Source organism: Astatotilapia calliptera, chromosome 16, assembly GCF_900246225.1.
Source record: "Astatotilapia calliptera chromosome 16, fAstCal1.2, whole genome shotgun sequence".
NCBI classification, from domain to species: domain Eukaryota; kingdom Metazoa; phylum Chordata; class Actinopteri; order Cichliformes; family Cichlidae; genus Astatotilapia; species Astatotilapia calliptera.
The window spans coordinates 30,147,868-30,172,349 of NC_039317.1; the positions used below are offsets into that span (position 1 = coordinate 30,147,868).

The 24,482-nt window shown below is 42.2% G+C and overlaps 1 protein-coding gene across 1 annotated transcript; it reads left to right on the forward strand.

Moving 5' to 3' along the window:
- The first annotated feature begins 11,912 nt into the window (after positions 1-11,912).
- igfbp5b (insulin-like growth factor binding protein 5b) lies at positions 11,913-22,621 on the forward strand. Its single transcript, XM_026144852.1, has 4 exons — positions 11,913-12,604; positions 20,227-20,435; positions 20,540-20,659; positions 21,291-22,621. The coding sequence occupies exons 1-4, from the start codon at positions 12,271-12,273 to the stop codon at positions 21,426-21,428; spliced, it is 801 nt and encodes a 266-aa protein (XP_026000637.1). The 5' UTR covers positions 11,913-12,270; the 3' UTR covers positions 21,429-22,621.
- The last annotated feature ends 1,861 nt before the right edge of the window (positions 22,622-24,482 follow it).

Here is a 24,482-nt window from a genome sequence, read left to right on the forward strand (position 1 = left end):
ACACATCTAAAAGAAAAGCAAGAAAATTGTTGCATTACTTTTCTATCCATCCATTTTAGAGTCTTCGAGGTGCTGAGCCTATGCCACTTGTTACAGAGTGAGACTTGGGTCTGGACTTGTTGGCTGTTCGTCACAGTTCCTTCCAATACCACCAGAACTTCAGGTTTTTGTCTGCAGACTCTAAATTGGTTTGAAATTTAGTTGATAAGAAAACCAAAGGTTTTGAAATTCATCTGCTCAGTTGCTGGTGAATCAAAAACACCAGCCTGAAACACCATCATGGAAAAGAATAACTGCCTGAATGTAAAATCAAAGAAATCCAACCACACCTATGATTAACCTTATCTACTATCACTTGCCCTCCCCCTCCATAACAGCAAATGATTCCCCACGAGCAAAGATAATAATGATACACTGAACTGAAGTGAGCAGTAGATAAATGAGTGGGAAGATCTCAAAGGTCAGGAAATATAACAACAAAACCAGAAGTCTCACACGTGACATGATGAGCTTATTTTGCTGACAGCAAAATCCAAACTGATGTGTGATATCTTAGCAGTATGATCGAAAGCCAATAAGTTCATCGTGCCTTAATTATTGCGTGAGGAAGACGATGTTCCAGTAGAGGAGGAATGCTGAACTCCTCACAGAAGTCAGTTATGCTTCGTATTAAGTTTTTAAGAAACGTAATCCATTGGACGGTTTCTGCCTAAACAAACATTCTGGCTGGATCTGCTTACATCGAATCAAAGTCAAGGCCAAACCCTTCAGAATCACATAATACATCTCCTTTTTCTGTCTCTCTCTTTCTGTCATCACCGACTTTGTGCTGTCACTTTTATGGTATGCATCTCGCTGTGTCAATTTCACACCCACATTTTGATTCCTAAAGCCAAGATACAACTAAGGTTATATTAATTCATGACACGTCACAGAGGCCACAAGCAAAAGGCATGCAAAGCTTCATCCTGTACAAAAACAATAAACCACTTCCAGGTACAAGGTTCCAACATACATCGCAGATTTCCTTCTCCTTTTATTTAAAAAAAAGCATTTGTCTCTGTGCTGCCAGAGGCTTCCTTGTAAGCTGGGTTTGAAAATGAATGCCTTTATGTTTTGGTTTGGACCCACTGAATAATTTACTATGTAATTACATACTCTGCAAAAGCCTCCGAGTCCACTTGGGCCCGTTTGGGATTCTCTGTAGCGTTGCAGTCACAACCAGAGCCTTGACCAAATCAAAATTCAAACCCACTCTCTAATCAAAAAACCTGGAAAACTCACATCCAGAGGCTAAGTTTTATGTCTGCAGTTTGCTAAATACCCTTACACCAACAATTGGGATGTAATTTCTGATTTGCAGCTCAGCCAACCCTTTTTTTCCCCTTTTCATTTGAGCCAGTGCTAAACAGCACAGTGCAAAACATGTCCCGTCATTACAGTTGGCCGCGGCTTACTGAGTAAAATCACAATACACTGCATGCAGCATGTGATGGGAAGCCCCCGGGAAGACTCAAAAATATGATAACATGATAAACAACAGTCACACAGATGATTATTTAGGTTGAAGAAAACAAAGAATAACAGATTAAAGCTAAGGCAATGGCCACGATCTGTCAGCAGTGTTGAGAAACACACTTTTAAAAGTACGTAAAGAGAAATCTGTTTCATTACATCATTACCTACTGACAAACACACAAGCTTAGACAGGCTCATTATACATCCAATACGCGTGTAACCTCCTGTATCTCTGAGTGTCTTGACTTTTCCTCAGTGAAAAGCAAGTAGCTAACGCCAAGCTAGCTAGTTTCCCTCAGCTTTAGCCTAACTAAAAGCTAGCCATAAAGAGCTGTAGCATGGGCATCATACACCTCTTCAATGGGCTCCCTATCAGCATTGTATAGTTATGATTAACTCAAAGGGCTTCTTAAAAACAGAAACCACAACAAGCTTCTTAATTAATAGTTGTGACTGGCTCACTTTTGAAGCCAGCCCTAAGTGGCCATTAGAATAACTGGGAGCTTTTGCCTCTTCCACGGTGGCTCCATTTTAAAGCTGTGGGGATTGCTCCTTGTTTGATAGCACAATTCTTGTTAATAACAGCCTGGCTACAGTATGTGTGCATTCATTCAGTCATCCATTCATTTCCCAAACAACTTTTCCAAGGATTGAGCTTATCTGACAAGCATACACCAGGTTAAACTAACATGCATATTTTTGGACTGTGGGGGGAAACCAGAGCTTTGAACAGCAGGTTCAAACTAAAACTGCACTAATTTGATTCTGCTCCAATAACTGGGTTAGTAAACAAAATAGATTTGCTAAAAAATGTCTTATCTATGGTCTGTCTTTCATATTAGAAATCAATCTGCACAGTTTACACTTTTAAACAGATATGGCTTGTCATAATCATGTAGTAGAATGATAGTTCACCAGTGGGAGATTACATCACCTCAGATAATTGTTAAGGAAGCATTTATCTTTAGCTCGTTTTTGCAGTTAATCTGTGAAGTAACTGCAGAGTGACGTGTTTTATGTCCTGCTCATAAGTTTACATGAATTTCAGAGCTCCCATGGTCCCAGTCAAAGTCTTGTTTATGTCATATAAATGACTGAAATTGGTACACTTTTTCATTTTCAGCCCAAATCAGCATAAAATTAAATATTTAGACATTGATATCATATTTGTATCATATTTGATACATACAGTTTACAGAAACTTCTATATCATCAGTGTGACCTAGATAAACTGCACAGCACATTTTTAAGCCATTTTTTTTAAAATGCCAGATTTAGCAAATACAATACAAGTTACAAGTCATTTATAGAAATTGATTTTTTTTTTTTAAACAAATCTGTCAGGTGGTTCAATAAACTCTCCATTTTCAAAAAAAGATGGATTTTTATGGCAATTATTTCATGGTTCAGGCTTTAAAGGGTCAAATATCTGTCTAAATATGTTGCAGAATAGTAATTCAGTACAAAATAAACTTGTGCACCACCACTTGAAATGCTAGCAAGATTTTGTAATATTCTGATTTCTTGTCGACTAGCCTGTTTGACCACATTGGGAAAAATCCTTGAAATGCCACTCCTGTGTCCCCAGATGTGTAATAATTCATGGAAATACAGCCAATGCATGTGTATTTTAAAAAACTTCCATACCTGTGTATTACTGCTCCAGGTTAACACATCTGGATGCATGTTTTTTTTTTTCCTTAATAAAAGCAGACTGTGGGAGTTTCTCTCACTGAGCCACTTACCTTGTAAAACTTGGTTTTGTGGTTAATTTGTCAGCAACTATATAACTATATTAACATAAGTGACCTTTTGTTTGCAGGTCAGACATTTGGAAAGGTTAGCACTTAGTTGTAATTTATCCTGAACCCTGTTTGCTTCACTGGAGTCGTGGCTGACATGGAGCTCCTAGGGCTTACCTCCTCCTCCCATGTGCAAGAGCAAAGATTAACTCAGCAGCTACATACTGATTTTATTTTAACTCCCTGTATAAATGACTTGCCACAGTTGTGAGAACACAAACATACAGGGATACAGAAACTTACCATTGCATATACACTACTTAAACTCTACTGACCCACTAATTGATCAGATGTCACAAACTCAGCAGCTTTATTCAGACCTGAAAATATTAAATTTATGTTTTGGTCAAGACCCAAACAATCTGTATCTGAAGTTCTTCATTCAGTATACCTGTTCAACTGTTCATTAGCTATCTAATGAGTCAATCACATGGCAGCAGTTCCGTGCATTTAGGTTAATATGACCTACCAAAGTTCAAACTGAACATCAGAACAAGAAGAAAGAAAAGAAGAAAAGTGATCTAAGGGACTTATAAACATTGCTGGTGCCAGACAGGCTGCTCTGTGTATTTCAGAAACTGCTGATCTGCAGGGATTTTCCCATGCAACCATCTCTAGGGTTTACAGAGGATGGTCTGAAAATGAGAAGCTACCAGTGAGCAGCAGGTCTCAGGGTGAAAATGCCTTGTTGATGTCAGAGGTCAGAAGAGAATGGGCAACACTGCTTCAAGGTTAGAGGAAGCCCCGGGTAATTCAAATAACCACTTGTTACAGCCAAAGTGTGCAGAGCATCTCTGAATGCAGAGTATGTTGAAGCTTGAAGCAGAAGACCACACTGGATGCCACTCCTGTCAGCTAAGAACAGGGTACAATTCACATGAGCTCACCAACAGTGGACAAGAAAAGATTGCAAAAACGTTTCCTGGTTTGATGAGTTTTGTTTTCTTCTGTAAAATTTCGATGGAATGTGGTGTAAAAAGATGAAAGCATGGATCCATCCTACCTTGTATACAGTAATAGTTCACGCAGGTGATGATGGTATAATATGGAGTATATCTTCTTGGAAAACTTTGGGCTCCTTAGTACTAACTGAACACAGCCTACTTGAGTTTGTTGCTGAGCGTGTCCATGCCTTTATGACCACAGTGTACTTCTGATGGCTGCTTCCAGGAGGATGACGTTGCATGTCACACAGCTCAGATCATTTTGTACTAATTTTCTGAACATCACAGTCAGGTCACTTCCTCAAATGACCTCCACAGTCACCAGGTTTCAATTCAACAGAGTGCAGTGAAGTAATGGGAGATTCACATCACGGATGTGCAGCCGACAACTGTGTGATGCTGTCGTGTCAAAAACAAATATCTGAGTAATGTTTCCAGTATCTTGTTGAACCTGTGTGATGAAAAATGAATGCTGTTCTGAAGGTAAAAGGGGGTCCAGCCCAGAACCATCAAGCTATACCTAATAAAGTATACAGCATGCCTTTGCACTGACTGGCTTTACATTACAACATACATATTTAAAATGTTTATTCATTACATATAGAACTTTATTTGTCATACACACACACACTGGTGGATGCTTCAGGGGTGACTTGGGGTTCACTATCTTGCCCAAGAACCAAACTGGTAGCATTGTTACTAATCTGAATGCTGGTGGTTTGATCCACAGCTACTTCTTTGCAGCGTGAAGTATCTGTGGGTAAAGCACGAGACCTCAGATTGGTTGTGATGCATCTGTCAGTGTTTACACGAGTATATTATATCACATCACCATTTAGCGCATTGCACACTAATCTGCACCAAAGAGCCACTAGTATGAATGTAGGCTCTTCTTTTGCCTAAATGTTCTCAAATGTTATGCTTATGATATCTGATCTCAGGTTTGCTTATTTTTCTATCCAACTCACTATCCGGCTCAAACTCATCACAATCATAACTCATCTCGCACACACTGAGCCTGGCACAACATGCTAGTATGTTAATGTGCTTGATGTGGTCTCCAGCTGGATCCTGGCAGTGAGAATCAGCCTCTGCCAACATGTCTCCTAACATCCAAAATGCCATTCATACCCAAAGGTTGGCACATACCTGAGCTGCTCAATATCAGGTCTTTTACCCAGAGCTGTTGGCGAGGCCTGGATGAAAGTATTAGGCATTAGATTTAGCCCCTGAAATGAATGACAGACATTTAGCTTGCTTGGGAAAGTTTTCTTTTTTCCTAGACTGTTGGTTTTAGATTCATTAGATTGACATTTTTATATAAATCCAATTCACTGCTTATACACCATTTCCACCCTGACATTTGCTGTTAGCTATTCTAATAAAACACACCTCTGTTCCATAGTGCAGTGAACTGGAATGTCAGTCTGTGAGTCTGAAATCTTTATCTTTAGCTCTTCAGCTTTGCACTGCTCAAACACTGATGATGGATGTGCCTTTTTTGTTTTATTCTGTATGTAGCTGTTTGTGCTTTTGCTTGAAATGTTGCCAGTGAAGGAATTCCATTTAATTTATAGCCGAAGCATTTTTAATGTTTATCTTAGTCTGAGACATTCTGCATGAGAGCATTGGCTAAGTACGGACTAACTAAAGTGTCTGAAAGTGTTTAAAGAATACTCGAGGAGTACTTGATGTAAAAAAAATTTAAATATTTGTAAGCTTGATTAGTCACTTTTGACCCGGCCTGCCGCCTTTATGCAAACACGCATATTCACGTACACATATCAACAAAGACAAACATCTTTTGTGAGGTCGGTTGCATAAGATGCCCTGTCAGTTAAAAGCACAAGGAATATGATAGGGAATATGCAGGTGGCAATGAGAAATGCAGCCTTAAGTAAATCATCCTCAACCATCCACAAATACATTACCTTTTAACAAAGCCCAGATTAGCCATTTCCAGCAAATGGTTTGGCACGAGACCAGTCCTGAAAGCAGGACTGTCTCTAAATGGGTTTTGTTTTGGAAATGCTGTAGGCCAACCATACATTAATAGACTATAAAAAGAGTACCACTTGTGTAGGGTTTTACGCCACCAGCTTATCTCGATCTGCAGAGTTTCCATCACAGCGCTCAGATAAGCCTTCGCACCGACTCACGTTACAGGATCATGCAGGTCTTCTCATGGTCACATCCAAGCGTTTCGATGTTAATGGAAACCTGCGGGGCGATCATCGTCCCAAAGTTCACCGTGCTGTTGACAATGCCACTATAGCAACACAGTCAACTATCGGGAGATGCGATCCAAGGGGCCACGAGCTGAATATTTCTCACTATTTGGTGAATTAAAAGCTTTGTCCACACTTCCAGTGAGTGGATGCTTTTAGAAAAATAAACCACATTGCTAAGATTTATCTGCATGTTGCTTTCATTGAGCCAATGGATATATACAGCTAAAACCACCAGCTTTTCTTTCCAGTCATCTTCCAAATGGTTTTAAATGCTTCAAGGCCGATATTGATATCAGTTTTTTGGTATTGGATCTGTCAATAGCTCATATTTTGCACTGACATTCAATATGGTTTATTAAAATTTGACCAAAGTCAGGCACCAAAATGTCAATATTTTTTTTATTCCTGACAGAGAAGAAAAGACTGGAGCAGCATTCATGGGTAATAAGATATTAAAGTGTTCCAGACAACTGAAGCCCAGACAAATGGAATAAATAGGTTTAGTGGCTCCCTGTAGCATAAGAATCCATTGCTTTCCTAAAAAATAAACCCAACCTTCTCCATTATTCCTTAAATCAAAGTTCCTAATGAGCTCAGCAAAATGGAAAGCTCTCTTCGTCCCTGCATCCTTGTGTCTTTTTCCTTTTTTTCTACTGATTTTTGACTCAACGGCCTCCAGTTTTATTCAGCAGTTTAAATGACACAGTGCAGACGGGACATTTGAAATGCTGACAATGCTAACAGGTTAATTCCTGGAGCCACGCTGTCTGGTCTCAACAGATATACACAACAACACCTTTCTGTATGTCCTTGGAAGTGAAACTGTTTGTGTGCACTAGAGTGTTTGTGTATCGCGCGCTTCTCGCGTGTATATGTAAAGTGCCGACTTGATGAAGTGGAAGAGGAAAAATTACGAGCTGCGTTCTCTGCTGTTCGTTATTTTCCATCTAAGGGGAACGCAAAGACATAAAACACAAATACACCTACCCACACAAAGACTCACGCACACACGCCGTCTACAACATATCCAGAGTGACTTGAGCACATAAACATAAAATTGGAGCACATGTGCATACGCACACTATTAGACATACATAAACTCACAGAAGCAGAAGCAACATTTGATATGTACACTGTGTGCATGTACGCTACAAGAGCTGAACGTGGCACATAGTGCTGACAATGACAGTACTTTAATTTATATAAGCACCATGCAAATTAAGCCAGTTGGCATAAAAAGCTGAATAACTTTATGCCTTGTGTAATGTAGATAGAAAGTCCCCAAAAAGTTTCCTTTTCTTTTACTGTCATTGTTTGAAACTTAGTCAAAGGATTTCATGTGCAAAAACCATTAAACCATTGTACAAAGTGCCATAACTGTGCTGTGGTTACAGTACACAATTTGAAAAACTGTAACTGATATGTTGTAAACTTTGTTACAGCTCAGCTGATCCAAAAATTGCGCACATCAAAACGTGTTTACCGGTCTGTGGCAGACACATCCGCATGTGTCTAACATATTCCATAAAGCGTTTTGGAGCCCCAGAGGGAGCCATGTGAAGCCTGAAACATGTCTTGAAATGATTTTTGCTTGGGCCAGCATCAGCTGGCCCAGAGGACAACGTATGTAGAGATGAGGAAAAATCTTAAGGTATAAAACTGCTCAGACAGTGTTTCAGTGTTTTGTTGCTGTGTTGGGGAGGAGGGTAACAGGCTGCGTTGAAAAAACACATTTTGATTATCCACACAGCCTGAAATTAAAAGTTCGTTTTGGTGCAAATTGTTCTAGAAAGACTAAAAGGTTTGGAATCGTTGTTGCACTGACCCCTGTGGGTTTAAGTTGTCCAGTCACGCCCATCATCTGCGCAGTGATGTCTTAGTTAGAAGCACAGATCTGGATTCCAACCTTCTAGTTTCTTTCTGTGTGCAGTTTGCACCTTTTCCATTTCCCTGTGTGGGTTTTCTTCCAGGTAGTCCGGCTTCCTCCCGCAATCCAAAGACATGCATGTCAGGTTAATTAGTTATTAGGAAGCTGCCATAGGTGTGAATGCCGCATCCTTAACCCTTGTGTGGTGTTCGTATTTTTGTTACTCAGCCAGTGTTCATGGGTCTGGTGGACCCGCTAGAGTTTTGGCTTTCCAAATTAACACTATCAAACAATTTTATGTTAAATTACTCAACAGATGTTTACTTCATCCCAACTACAAGACATATGAACAGCAAACATGGTTAATTTTTTCCCTTTACCTTTGTTAGATCACATTTATGAATTAATGTGCTTCTCGTTTTTCTTTTATATAAAATGTTATAAATAAATCAGTTATAATCAAGTGGAGTGAGTGGAAAGACACAACACATTTACACGTGAAAAAATAATTAATTGTTTAATTTTTCTTTTGAAAAAAACTGAACACGGGACTCACAGACCCGAACACCATACAAGGGTTAAAGTGCTTAGAAAGAAACTAAAAAGTTCAACTGTGGCTTTGTACAATACCATATCACAGTTATGGTTTGAATAATTCCACCACTAGATGGCAACACATGCAGGATTTTCAAAGCAATTTCAGTGACTCCAAGAAAATGTATTAAACACACCAACCTTTATGAGTACATGCTTATTTAAAATATGGGGGTGGGGGTTGGGTATAATTTTAACTCATCAATCCTAAAGCTCACTTGAGATCCAACAGAAATGCCTCTGAACAAAAAAATAATTGTGAGAGCAGAGCTTTAAGCATCTGTTGCTGAGATGTTCTGAGATGCTGCTTGATCCCTTGGACTGCAGTTGCAGTGCTGAGCAATAGAAAATGCTGGCAGTTGAGCAGTGTAGATGCACTCTGAGAAACTCTCAGATGAGTCCTCTGGCATTCAAAACACACCACCACCCAAAGAAGACATCTAGTCACGGGTTTGCACACTTTGTGCAAACTTTGTTATTGCTCCTTTAAGTCAGAATGATGCATGGGGAGGAGGAGGGTGGGACAGAGGGAGTAACAGATGGATTGATGCATGAACAGATCTTTGGGGAACCCGGATTTGCATTGAGAAAAGAATGAGAGCAAAATAAGGAAAAAAGAACAGGAACATCGTGTCCCCTCGGCAGTGATGATATGTTAATGTACAGCCTTAACTGGGGCTTGTTTTGGGAGCATATTTTCTTTGTAATTTGTCATCCTCTCTTCATCCATCGTCTCATGCCCAGCTGAGATTTAGTGGATGCATCATTAATCCACTCTGCTTTACTATCTTAATCCGGCTCATTATCGCTGCTCTGGTTTGACTAAAGGAGCTCAGATTTATGTCTTGCAGGGTTTTGCCGCTCCTGTTGGTTTTGGAGGGAACACTGACTCACCGCAGCTCTTCGCCCTGGAGCTGACTACTGAGACATTTAACCATCACAGTTCACCCTGTGCAGTTTTCTGTGGCTTCTGGAGTCCTTTGTGACCACCTCCCCCCCGCCCCGCTTTTATTTCTTTGTGTCAAACTCTGACAGAAAAAAAAGCTCACTCCGTTTTCAGATGTGTATGGTTGAAAGCAAGAGATGTGAGGGCGATAACACTGATGGAGGCATGTAAGGGAAACCAGAGAAAAAGCCATGGGGGAAAACAGTGGTTATGAAAGCTTTCAACATCTTCTGTAAACCAAGTTTGAAACAATCACGGCTGAAATGAAGCAAAGAAAACACTAAACGTGTGCAACACTAACTATGAGGTGCAAACACATCACACGTACCAGAGCGATTAGAGAGAAAACGAGGTGCCCGTGTGGATCCAGCTTCATGCAAGTGAGATTATGTAATCCAGGCACAAATTCTAAGAATTGGCTACAAATAAATATTGATGTAGTCTTTTTTGTTTTAGATTCATATGCACTAATACCATAGCACCACATACTCTGTGCCTTTGGAACAAAGACATGATTTCAGTTATGTGCAAATAGAGATTTCAAAAGCACAAACGTTATCAGGGAGCTCCTGTGGAGTTTGTGACTGCTAACAGCGCCTTCTAGTGTTCAACACCTAAACAACAAATCACCTCCGTGGATCCTCAGCCTGCAGGAGCAGGATGAGATAAACCGATAGCCACGTTTAGGAAATGATTGTGGGCCAGTTTATCAAGCGGTGAGTGAATATGGGAAGGAAAATCGACACGGCTTCCTGACTCTCTGCTGGTAGTGAAGAAAGAAAGAAAATCTGTCCTAAAAGCTGCAGAGATGGGAATAACAGCCCCGAGCGTGTGATCGAGAGTGCAAATGTGGTAGACACGCACACACAGACACACACGCTGAAGCAATCAGGCACTGTTCTGCATACAGGCTATAAAATAATAGAAGGCGGCTACACTTCAGTTGTCAGCCTCAAACCCAGAGTTCGTGACATCTTCCCCTTCTCTCTCTGACTCTTCTTTCTCGAAAACATGACTCTGGGTTCCTTATGCGCGTGCGCGCACGTGTGTGTGTGTGTGTGTGTGTGTGTGTGTGTGTGTGTGTGTGTGTGTGTGAGAGAGAGAGAGAGAGAGAGAGAGAGAGAGAGAGAGAGAGGTAGCACATTGGTGGGTTTCCCTTCTGGCTATATTTCTAACACAAATGGTGCCCAGCAGAAGCAACAGGTGCAGGCTTTAGAGTGGAGCAGGTATCCCTGTGAGTGATATCTAAACGTGTGTGTGTGTGTGTGTGTGTGTGTGTGTGTGTGTGTGTGTCGGGGGGGGTAAAACTGGATTGAAAAATGGCAAATCTTCTAAATGTTACCGTTCCAACCGTTTTATAACCCTAAGTAATGATATCACGCACCTTCCCCGGTTTCCACCCTGAACGCAGCATTGACGATATTCCATCCAACCCCGTGGCAAACACACAGCATTATGACTCAAGTAGCGGGTTACCGATGATCCCGTTTTTATGACCGCGGGGAATCGTTATGTAACGTAAGGTAACGACGTTTCCTTGAGGCTTGAACAAAAGTTTTCGGGATAAAACGTTCACAAGTTAGAATGGATTATTTTTGCGCGTAAAAACGTATTTTCCCCCATTTTGTTTGGCGCCAAAAATCTTGTGTGAGGTTTTCCCCAGAGTTTATTTCTGAGAATCAACAGCTGAAATATCCGTCTCCCTGTTTCGTTTTTTAGTGTGAGAATTTATTACAGAATACAAATGTGAACTACTTAAAAAAAAATCTATAGGCAGTACAGAAGCCTACAGGTTTCGACTAGCTGAAATGCTTTGATGAGGGCTGCTGTTGCCTTTTGCCTCTTGCACCTCGGCATCAGCTCAGCCTTCAGGGTGAAAGAGCGATCCTCCTGCTCCTGAAAAAAAAAAGTTTGGCCGCGTGCCAAACTGCGGAACAAGTGCGCCTCCCCTCCCTGCTGTTTAGCGTATTCATAGTTAGGGGTTTGGGCTGTTTTTTAAAAGGCAAGGCTGCTCTCAAGTTGATCAGTCTGCTCAAGAAACTTGTGGTGGAGAAAGTACCGGAGTCCAAACAGACGGGGGAAGAGATTTTGTGCGCAGAATTGCTTTGCTCCAGCAGAGGACAACATTTCGGGGGGGGGGAAATAGCGCACGTACTTTTAATTGGTCCTTTAAAGTCCTTCTGCAGCGTTCACAGAAAAAACCTTACCATTAATGTTTTTTATAGATAGCAACACTCTTGGATAAAGACTCTTGGCTTTAACTGTAAAAATCGGATTATCTGAGTGAGGCATTGTGTTCATTAGACCAAGCTACTTTTCCCCTCCTCTTCGCATTGAGGTTAAGCTATAGCTGAAGAGAACGCCAACAATGTTTCTGAGTTTTTGCCTCCTGGTGACATTTATCTTGGGGCTGTCCGGGTGCTTGGGCTCATACGTTCCGTGCGAGCCCTGTGACCAGAAGGCGCTGTCCATGTGTCCTCCGGTGCCGGTCGGCTGCCAGCTGGTCAAGGAGCCGGGCTGCGGCTGCTGCCTAACGTGCGCACTGTCTGAGGGACAGGCGTGCGGCGTTTACACCGGGACGTGCGCCCAGGGCCTCCGCTGCCTGCCGAGGAGCGGGGAGGAGAAACCCCTGCACGCCCTTCTCCACGGCAGGGGACTGTGCACCAACGAGAAAGGATACAAACCTGCCCACCCGCCCATAGGTAAGACGCTCACTGCTGGGTGACTGAATGCATGCTTGAGAGCGAACATGGGTTTAAAATGTGTGAGAAATGTAACTTCTCGTCTGCATCGGGACCCCCTGGGTGTTCTCTCTCCTCTGTTTATCAGTGTTTGTTGACATCTTGTCCCACGCCGGGATCCAGCGTGTGTTACTCTGAGAAAGGCTCCTGCAGCCTGAGGGACCAACCAAAAGGCAGCACAGTAGCCTGCTCTGTTTTATTAAATGCAAAATCTCCCTCTTAAATGAAATTCAACCCCTTTTCCCAAGTTCTTCCCTCCTCACTTAGACCACCCGAAATAGTTCTCTGCCATGCAAAAGAAGCGCAGAGCCCTGGAGCGCGAGCAGCCGGTACCGGCGCGTTTGTTTGACATATGGTTTGAGGTGGCATCTGATTAACTTTTATCCACCGCTTTGAATCAACTGACTGTAGGAGCTCATTCCGGCTCTCTGCGCAGATCACACATGCTCCTTCTGGTGTCAGGCTGAGCATCTAGCTGTAACACAGAAGTTTTAAAGGGCTGAATCTCCACAATAATAACACGGCGTGAACAAACACTCCGCTCGTGTCGCCCGGTGCCGGTTAATCTGCTGCGGGATCGACTCTTAGCTGTGGTGAACGCACATGGCGTGTCCCGGCTGAGCTGCGCCTGCAGTGCGGGGCAGTGGCTGTCAGACTGCGGTTTAGCGAAACCCGAAAGTGGTTGACAATGATCCAGACAGTCCCCGCTTTAAAATATTTACAGGTTTACAGTCTTTTTGAAACAGTTTTTACGCGTCTCTTGACGCACGCACGAAAGGTGGCCGTGGACTGAATGTTGGTTTATTCTATGCAAGTAATATTCAGATGAAAATAGGGTTCATGCTTCAGCCTCCTTTAACATCCAGCTCTAACAAGTGTCTGTCAAAGCCCTCGATTTTCCATCCACACGCCAGAGCTGTTCTCTGTTTTTCGCCTTTCCCGTCCAACTGCTTAAACTGTGAAATCGATCGAAGGCTTCTACTGTATGAGACAAAATGAGCTGCCACTCTATAAACTTTGGATCTCTTTAAAGCAGAATTTAGGCAGATTTGGGGCTGCAGGCTATCCCTATGGGTGGTGTTTCGAGTCGGATTACCACTAAATCTGTGTGCGTGAGAGAAAAGAGAGAAAGACCGATATAGACAGAAAGAGAGAGAGGGAGAGGGAGAAGGAGAGCTGGGCCAACAGTCTTGAATGATTTAAGATATTTCTGAGGGAAGCAGACAGGTCCACCTTCACTCAGAGTTTTAGCAGCTTGTCAACAACTAGATAAGTAGGTGGAAACCACAAAGGTTTTGGCTACAAGCCTCACTCTGTAAAATAGGCTTCGACTGGGCTCATTTATTGATGGAGTCATGAGGTTATGTCCACCCTGTGAGCAACCCCTCATCTCTCTTCTATGGGTCCAGCTATGACTGCCGTTACAAAACACTCAGGCAATCACAGGTTTGGTAAAGCTTCAGTCAGTATGTGAAATGATGTAGTCTTTTGTGTTTGTTTTCCAAGTTTGTGTGTATTTGCTGCCACATATACTTGGGTGGGGCTGTGTGGGTCTCTGGGTGTGTATTGCATGTGATGACACCTCAGGCAGTTTTGTCTCACTTTGGTTTGCGCCGACACACACACGCACGCACACACACACACAAGCAGAACCTGGCTTCTGTGTTGGTCCACGGAGGTAACCGGAGCATCTTTTCCTGCCCCGGGCGGTGCATTCATTGCAGGGCTCTCAGTCACAGCGCAATGATTCAGCAGAATGCCTCCGGCACGCTCTTTCCTCTGAAGGGCCTTCTGTCAAACAGCTCTGCGGACGGGAGCTCATGAGGTGAGCTTCTGGTTTCCTGTCGTGTGGGGTTGCAGCTGTCTGCGCACTGTACCAGCTGAGCAAGGCAAACACAGAGACACAGAGAGGAGGAGCTCAAGTGTCCACCGCACTCGTGAGGCCACGAGAGCTGCGGCCCACTAAATACTGACTGGGACAGTCAAACAATGGCGGGGAGGAATCTTTGCTATCCTCTAGTCCCCCACTCCCCCCTCCCTTTTAAAGAACAAGAATCCTGGCCATCACTCTGCATCTGGGTTCATGTCCCAGCAGTGCATTAATTCATGTTTTGCTCTTGCACTGTGATCCCAGGAGTGGCTTGGATTGTAAGGCACAGGAGGTGGTATGTGCTCCCGGGGCACTTAGACTTTGTTAGCCCCCTGTGAGTGAATCAGACCCCAGAAAGCTTGCCAACAGATATGACTTCATGGCAGCACGCCTCCCGTCCTTCAAGCTTCTGAAAAGGCCTTATGTTTTAACAGATTGCTCTTTGCCAAGAAACAAAAGATGATTAGGGAGTGGTTCCAAAACCAGAATACTCTTCTTACACATGGACAGAAATACTATGCTCCTTATTAGCCTAGCAACAGAAAACCTGCTGCCTTTACTGACAACTTTAATACTTTTACATTTGCCCGGGTCCTTAATGTGTGTGTAGATGCAGTTTTCAGCCGCTGCCAGACAGTTTCAGCCTCGGTGACACTTGTTGTCGCATAATTTTAGAATGCTATTCAATTCATGAGCATTACCATCTGCTTTTTCCACGTTCACATCGTCCCTGGCACGGCGGGTTATTCGGCTGTAGCTGAGAAAATGATGCAAACGCTGACTCTCTCCAACTGTAGACAACCAGCCACCGTACTCTGTCTAATATGTACGTTGCATAAAGGCATGCCACGTTAGATATATCTCCGGTCACGAGTGACTCCAGCTGCCTCACAGCTTCATGACAGGCAAAGGAAAGACTGTATGCGGCTCTCCATCCATCTCACCTTGAACATCTGAGACAGTGCAGTGAAAGCTTACCATGCTGCAGCTCGTGTGCTGCAGGTGCTAGGCAGAGTTATTGGAAAGATCATTTTCCAAAGATATCACATGACCACTTGAAAAGCTTGCAATTCGTGGCAAAAGATAGCGAAGTGATTTCTCGGATGAGACACTGATACTACTGAGTTTTTTTTTTCCAGGTACAGAATGAGAGTCAACACCACTGGAGTTGTTGCTGGCAAGCAAATACCCTCTTTGGCATGCTTGCTTGAATTCTTCCAATAAAATTTTACAGTGGTATTTGTACAGCTTACCGGTCACTGACACCTAATCTGCCGGTGGCAACAGTTGTGAAAGAAATCAACTCTCACTGTAGTGCAGGATTTTATGATGATGTCACATGTGTTTAGGCCTGATCTGGATATTGTAATCTCACTCCACTCCAACCTGGTTACATTCTAGACCAATAATTATATTATTGTCCTTATAGAGGACTATTTAAAGTGAGCAGTACAACAAACTTCTAAAAAGTTTGGCTCCATTCTCCTAAACGGCCATGTAGTGATTTCTTTAAACTGTACGAAGACTGATTCTCAGTTTTGATTTGAAGAAGCAGCTAGCTTCTCATCCACTGTGGACTTATTTTCCTCCCCTCGTTCTCCCTATACAGTACATCCACTCTACAGCGCTTGATGCTCGCCAAAATAGCTTCTTCTGCCACTGGGGAGTCAGAACGTCGTCACACCCAGCAATTGTGTTGTGGTAATGGTGACCCAAAAAGAGGTTGCGTCTGTCCATGTGGCTTGTTGAAAACCAAATTCAGATATGGGATGAGACCTCAGACCAAAATTAGCAATGTAGAGTAGAGCAGCCATGCGCCTTACTCTAATAATTTACTTTTCGAACGCTCTGCAACATAAAACTGAACGTTTAGCATCACGGAAACTGTAAACAGCTCAGGAAGTTTGCTTACCTATAGCAGCATTTCCTTCTTTGAAAGCTTTTGCATCCTCTCATAGGCCCTGTTTTGCAATTTATAATCCTTGAATTGTTCTTGCTGCTATTTATACCATGCATTCAGAAAAGCAGGAAACTTTTTGATTGCAATGAACATATTCTGCGTGCACAATACCATGGGAAGTGTTATTTCCTGCATATTCAGAAGCTGATTGAGAGCGTGCACAAGGCCGAACAACAGAAATCCCAGTGAAACAACAGGACATGCAGGTCAAAACATAATTCACTTGCACTTGTGGTAAAAAAAACCAAAAAAAAAAAAAACCTGGACAGAATATTTGATAAAGTCCAGATTTTCTCACTGTTCCAGCTGGTTTGGAAGTGAGCCTTTTTCAGTCATCGGTCTCTTAATCCTTCTCAGGAAACCACTGCGCATCTGTCATGTAATGTGCAGAGGATGTATCTTGTTGGCCTGTTTGGATCAAAATCTCTTAATGAAAACTCAAATGGCTGTTCGTGCCATTTCATTACTTTTTGCCACTGAAACAAACTCTTCATTTTATCTGAAAACTCTTTTGCCATAAAAGAGCTCTGCAACTGGCAACGTTGCCATAATTTGGACCCATTTCCTTTTCTCATCAGATAACTTTTATGCTGCTGCACACACTCCTTAGCGACTCCCACAATCCCTCTTGGCTTGTTCACACCTCCTTTGCTGCTCTAGAAACTGCAGGGTTATTGGGCCGTGCCCTTGCTTTCAAATATTAAGTAGCGGAGGCAGTGTGACACAGAGGGATGGCTTACTAACGTTGTGCTTTATATAACAGATGCCCTTAGGCTCATTTATCCCCACAATTATCTTGTCCTACCCCCAGATGAGATTAAACAGCACCTCTATTCACCGCTCTCTTACATCTTGTAAAGATGTAATTTCAGATGCAGGGCACAGACTGACGTTATCAAAGGCAAGACGTAACAAACGTGGTGTAATGTTGGGAAATCCAATGGAAGGTGGGAGAATCCATTGTCCTGTTTTGTTTTTTTCTCTAAACGATGTTGTTACAGTCTTAAAGACCCAGTGGAGAGAAAAATCAAAAGAAGGGGCAGCTTATCTTTCATTCTTGGACTTGTGCCCATAAGAAACTTGGGATATTCATGAAGCATAATTGTGTGCAGATGTTAATTTTTAAACAGAGGAGTATCAGGTGCACCTCCTTTGGCTACTCCACTCCTCTTGCCCTAATGAAATCTTTAGCTCGAGCAGAGGGAGAAGCGATAGCAGCACGGCTTTGGGCTCGGCTGAATGGAAGAGATGCACATGACTTGGCTCACTTGGCCCCCGTCCAGCATCTTGGCCGAGTTTCAGGAGTTAAACACAGACCCTCTAAGACTCCTTTACAAGCTGGGTACCCTTAGCATGGAAAAACTGAGTTTTTGTGGCAGAGCCTAAGAGGCCACATCAGAAAAGATGAATTTTTGTGATTTTCTTTTTTCAGCGCAAGCATGGAAGTCAGGCACCATTGTCTTTTCGAAAGCTGCATGAATTTTTTGGAAACCTTCATCTGTCCCGCATTGTTAACCGTATTCTCTCCAGACAGGCATGTTCTCAAAGCGACCGACAGAGAACGTTTATTTTCACCAGGATATTTTATTGCCAGATATGTGGCATTTTAATCAAGCGCCCTGAGAAAGTATTAGACTGTACAGCAGAAATAAAAAGGTTTTCCAAAGTGGTCACATGCACGGTGTACATGAGAATGCTTGTTTGACGTGTTTATTTATAGCACGCAATAGCCCCTTAGTCTGAGCGGGGAGACACAAGGACATATCTAAACACAAACTGAGGCCTGCCAAGTCATGGGTTGCGAGATTAATTTCAAAGAGACGGCAGTGCAGCGCAGAAGCCAAAGACCCAATTCTGGTAATCACCCTGCCTCCAGCCCCCACCTCCCCCTCCCCTCCCAAAGACTCCCAGACACTCATGCTGTGTCAGGCTCTTTGAACATCAGTTTCTCTGAGCTCGTATCCTTGTTACGTCTCAGCGCCTTTCTCCAGGCTGGCTCTCTACCAAGAGGCCAGTCAGAGTCATGCAACTTGTCACATTTCTAACATATTGTTATATTCATAAGTAACATATTCATGTATGGAAGTTGATTTGTCTTCCAGCAGCAGTTGGCCATATAGTTTGCAGCCAACATTCCTCTTTGGTTCAGTGCGCGTGGCCTCGTGCACCACGGCGGGTTTCCTTGTCAGATAAATATAACCAGGGTCATCCACTGGCACCATGGCTTCAGCCATTTGGGGCCTGGCAAAGTCCCCACAATAACTCAGTACTTATGGTACAGCTAAGCCAAGAGGGGGGAAGTGGAGGGCTTGTTTCTGTGGCCTCAAAGAACCTCTGGCTGGGGGTCCAGGCTTAAGAGGCTGAGCCCCAAAGATAGGAATAGGGGGAGGGGAGGGTTTGGGTTAAGGATAAAGGACCTCAACCTGTAAATATCCTGTCAGAAGGGACTTTCAGATCTCTGAGACTACAGTGCCCCCTGGGGGAGCTGGAATTACATCTAAGGAGTGCATACAGTGTGACACAAATGTACAAGCATTTATATGATTCCGTGGTGCAACTGGATTTTCCTGAGCTTGACATTTGAATCAGTTTAATGTGGGACACGTCGCTATAAAGTTACTATACACAGGGGCCTCAGGCCCGGTTGCAGTTTAGCCCAGATAACATGTTAGCAGTTTTTTCCATGCAACACGTGATCCAGGCTTCCCAATTAGTAGAGCTCTGTATGCTCATAAATATCAGTGTGTCTGGATTCATGTGTGAAGACCGGCATGTCTCACTTTTAAACTTATGAGAGGATGTGTTGTTGGTAGACTGTTGAGCAAAAATGTTGTGCATATTTTTCTACATATTTTGTGTCTTTTTCCCTCACAGATAGCCCTGAGCTCAAACATGAATGCAGGATTTCAAACTTTTCCAGTTATAAATAGAGCAAAGGGCCTTTGATAAGTGGGGTTGGGTGAGAAAAGATGATTTAAAACTAAGCTCTTACCAGTAGGAGTTCATCAGCTGTTGGCCAGAGCTGCAGCCTTCTCTCCTCCCTACACAAATGTTAAACAACAGTTGGCACAAACCCTTGGAAAAGCACCCACCTGTTATTGTTTGTATGTGGAAAGGACTGACAGGCATGATTTATCATTTATGCAGATGACTATACAATAATGCAAAATAACATCCTAAACTAAGATTTTTTTTCCGTTTGTTAAACATTGCAAAAACAAATCTCATGTCACTGTTAATATTGTACATTAATATGTTATTAATGTCATTTGATAGGACATTACCTTCACAGAAATGTTTAAAGTTCCAGTCAAAACAACTACAATGAAATGATATGAGAAATGAGTACGAGATAAAAGTGAGAAGGAACTTTGTTTGACACTTAGTTGCTTCTCTTTCTCTTGCTCACTGTGTATAGCATATAAAAGCTAAATTAGGCATTTAAAAGAGTTTATTTTTATATTTAAAAATAGATTTCTCTGATTCTTTAACTAAAAAATCCAGTAATAATAATGCTACCACTGGGCTCCCAAAATTTTCTTACTTCTCTGAACTTTAACGTAAGAGACGAGCACATTATGCTACGTCCAGATGAACAGAATCAGCTTTTTGGGATTTCCTTACCAGAATGATTGAGCATGCATCAAGGCACTTTAACTTAAGAGAATTCCAGTTACACTTGCTGGATGCGCATAAAAATGTAATTTAAAAAAAAGTAACCTCTTTCTGTTGTTGCTGTTTTTTGTGGTGCAGATCGCGAGTCCCGAGAACACGAGGACACCAGAACCACACAGAGTACAGGCGGGGTTAGACCACCACCACTCTATCCCAAAGAGATTGTGAACAGCAAAAAAGTCCTTGCAGTGCGCAAGGAGCAGAAGAGGAAGCAAGGCAAGCAGCGCATCATTGGCTCAACCATTGATTACTCTCCTCTGCCCATTGACAAGCATGAGCCTGAATTTGTAAGTATTCCATGTGCAAAGTTTCATGTGGTTTTTGCGGTGTATATCTCAGTATACAACTGGTAGTTGTTTGGTTAATAATCCCGTGCTGCATTTCTCTAAAGGGTCCATGCAGGAGAAAACTGGACGGGATCATTCAGGGAATGAAGGATACTTCTCGTGTAATGGCGCTGTCTTTGTACCTTCCCAACTGTGACAGAAAAGGATTCTTCAAACGCAAACAGGTGAGCCTTGATTCTTTAAACCTTATATAGCCTCACACCACCCTTTGAGCAAGCATTTGACCAACATAACAATAAACTGCATAATTTCATTGTTATTAAACATAGTTATTTCAGTGGAATGACAGCAATCAGTGGGCTTGCTTGCTAGCTGTTAGCTTTAGCCCTTTGAGAATTCACTCCAGGAAATGCAAATAAACATTGTTATGATGATAGTGGTAAGTTCAGGTTAGCAAGCTGCCTCCAAATACTGCATCATTCTACCACACAGACACAGATGTCTGTTAATTAGAGCTAAATAACTAACAAATAGTTCACTTACAAAAAGCAGTGCACAGACCTCTCAAATGGAACAACATCAAAAATGCTCCAAAGGACATGAACATCCTAAACCAAAGAAGTCAAATACTGGAAGCTAGCAGAGAGCTAACTATCATTCACCAATAACTCAAGGCAGCCCTAGCTCTAAAAATGCAGTTTATCCTTGCTAAAATATAATTCTCCCCCATAATTCAGAGTTACTAAGAAAAATCCCCACTTTGTGGTTATCACATAGTTGGAAAATAGCTAATTTAAATGTAGGCCTTTTAACATGGGACCTTGCTGGATTAACTCACTGTTTTCTTCTCCACAGTGCAAGCCATCTCGTGGCCGCAAACGAGGCATCTGCTGGTGTGTTGACAAGTACGGTGTTCAGCTCCCCGGCACAGACTACAGCGGAGGTGATATTCAGTGTAAAGACCTGGAGAGCAGCAGCAATAACAATGAGTGAAACTGGGAGGGCCATTTTGACCTCCCCCATCCCCCAACCCTTAACCACCACGTGACCCAGGGCCCACGCCTCCTCTCTGAATCACACCTGTATGCTCCGCCCTACGTTCACTTCAAGATTTGTTTTTTCAACTTAAAAAAAGAAGAAAAAAAAATCCAATCGCAAAACAACAGGCTGAAAAAAGACACCTGTATTTTTTTTCCTTTCTTTTCAGTTGACCAAGCACTCTTCTCTAAATGAGGGTGAAAGTCCCAGAAGATTTACTAGATCCTTTGACTATTATGATCACGGGACCGCCCTTCTATGAGCCTGGTCCCTTGGCTGCAGATCCATGAAAATATATGCAACTAATGGATATATTTTTATAGAAGCTGTGGGTTTGTGTGAGGTGAAATTAAAACAATTGTAAAGAAGAAAAAGAGAGAAACAGCATCAGGCTTATTGATTGAAAACAGATCAGTTTTAGGCCATGGAACATGATGCCACTGTGGAGCTGACGATTGGCCAGAGTAATTTGTTTTTATCTGTTCTCCAAAAGAAAAAAACAAAGAAGAGATAGGGATATGCTGTAACAGTTGACTCTATCTGGGTTCTGTCAGAGCACTTATGAATAGGGGAACCTGCTTGGATATGTGTAAAAAAAATCACAAAATGATGCGTGCATGGACGCGTGCATGTGTACAGTTTGAATGTGTGGTATGTATGTTGGTATATGACGGAGTGAGCCTATTACAAAAAAGAATGTCCTTTTTTTTCCTTTTTCTTTTTGGTTTTTTTTTCTGATTTTGTCACAAGTATTGCTAGAGCTTGAAGTGGTATCGGGACTGGCCTTCTCTTAATGTAAAAGCGTAAAAAAACAAAAACAAAAAAAAGCAAGTAGACCATCACAGATGAATCTATGTATGTGGCTCTTTGACAATGTAGCTAGCCTGATATGCCAACTGTGCCTATTTGAACAGACATTGCCATGCAGGGCGACACAGAGCTTAGAGAGCACCGCTGGCTCTACTGGTGAACTAAACGTTTTCAGCTTAAGTCTGACTCAAGTCTGACTCCGATCATGAGTGCATGCAATCCAGCTTCCCAGTCGGGCCGGCCGCTTCTCTGATCCATTTGTGTGAAGTGTAGTTTTGTATGGTTTTGTTTGTGCTGTTTTCTTTGCCTTCAGTGAAGTAAAGACCACCCACTTTTGAGCCATGTTTCTTTATCAAGTGGTTCCCCCTCAGTACTGCTACTACAGTGTAACCATGGTGTATTACATTACTTTTAAATATAGTTACTGAATGTTTGTTTTTCCTGTAGAAACAAAGTATGAGAACAATGTAATTGTGCTTGGGGGGGAAAATAGCCTGTAAAGAATTTCAAAGGATTCTTGTAGGTCAACTACAGGGAAGTCAAAAAAGCTAACAATCTGAAATCCTTCTGCTTACACGCCTCCATGCGGAGGTTATCTACCTTTATCTAAGTGGGGCATGATCCAAACAAAAAGGTTACAGGTTATAACAGGGTCTTTAATAGAGTCGCTCTCTCTGTGTGCAAGTCACAGTGCCTTCCTATATGCAAAGACATTTAAATACTGACGTGAAAGTGACATGGATATCATGCGGGGCAATTTTCAGATACTTGATATGACAATAGAGGTTCTGATTAAGAGAAGAACAGTGAATGTGGTAGGTCCTTTGAAATGGTGTCGATAATATGTTGCAAATCCATTTGTAATCTCCGCCTGGGGGTAGTTCTGGACAAAAATGATGTGTGAGGAACTGCAGTCCGTTAAACCTCCTTCTTCTCTTTGACAACCAATAAGCTAAGATTCATGCTTCTTCATGTGAATGCCAATGTATATGACTGCCAGAGAGGGGAAGCCAAAGGATGTTCGGAGGTAAATCGTGTTTTAGGGCTTTTTTTAATGCTTCTGCAGATGTGTGCATCCTAAATGGCTTCCAGTTGGGAATACATTGTCAAGGCTCCTTGCCCCACTTCCAACACCAAATCCCCGCTACCACTTTCGAAAATAAGCAGCTTGCACTTATTTCAGTTACTCACTATTGATATTGACACACGGCAACATCCTGAGATGTGGTATCATGAAGTTAGTTTAACAGCAAGAACAACAAAAAGTAAAAAAAGCTAAATGTTGTGTTATCTTGTGCTTACCTTTCAGAGGTGGTGCTTTGAGGTAATATTTGTTGACAGGGGCTGTGAAGCCCATGCCTGGGACCTCCAATACAGCAGCATCTTTTAGGGAAAAGTAGATTGAAAGTAACACAGCTAGAGATGTTTTCATGGCCTATTGCACAGAGATGACAGCTGAGATAGAGACAGAGGAGACAGAGAAGAGGGAGAGCGAGCGCCATGGGCAGTGGTCATGATCAGGGCCTAGCCACTTCCCCGATGTGGGGTCACCAATTGCATGACATTAGATACAGTTAGCAGGACAATAACTGGGAGTCGTGGAAATCCGAGGAATGAAATACTGCAATCAGTTTAAATATCTGAAATTGGAACTTGGCAAATATCAGCGTTCCAGTTATCTCTTTCATTTCAATTGCAGGTTGGAATTCAGGATTCCTGTTTGCGAGTAGCAGCTTCCTCAGGTTTCATATCTCCTACTTGGTTTGAATTTCAATTCACATACTTCAGTAGTACAGTAACTACAGTACAGCTTTTATTTCTGAATACATAACACTTTTTGGATGTAATGCGACGATACAATTGGGTTTCGTAATTTGGTGTTCACTGGCTTGTGAAATCGACCCATCGGTGGCAGGAGGATAGCAGGAAATAAAATGGTCAGTATTTGGAGCTACATAAGACAAATAAGAAAAAAAAGACAAAAAAGCTCAAATTATTAAAGTGAATATCACTGTGTAATATTTATTCAACTTGTAATTTATGTACTCTTTTAACCTTTGTCTGTTTTTGTTATGACAAAGCATTTATTTAAATAAAGTTATGTATTCATTTAAGCATTCTGCGTGAAGCTTTCATTTCTAGTACTGCATCTTTAAGGGGAGTAAGTAGCTGCTAAACTGGCTTGAAACATACAGTTTG

What these genes read in the sequence shown, in the direction of transcription:
- igfbp5b (XM_026144852.1), top strand. Translation starts at nt 12,271, where the DNA reads ATGTTTCTGAGTTTTTGCCTCCTGGTGACATTTATCTTGGGGCTGTCC. An exon ending in ACCTGCCCACCCGCCCATAG is followed by an intron (nt 12,605 to 20,226) that starts GTAAGACGCTCA and finishes TTTGTGGTGCAG; the next exon opens with ATCGCGAGTCCCGAGAACAC. An exon ending in GATTCTTCAAACGCAAACAG is followed by an intron (nt 20,660 to 21,290) that starts GTGAGCCTTGAT and finishes TCTTCTCCACAG; the next exon opens with TGCAAGCCATCTCGTGGCCG.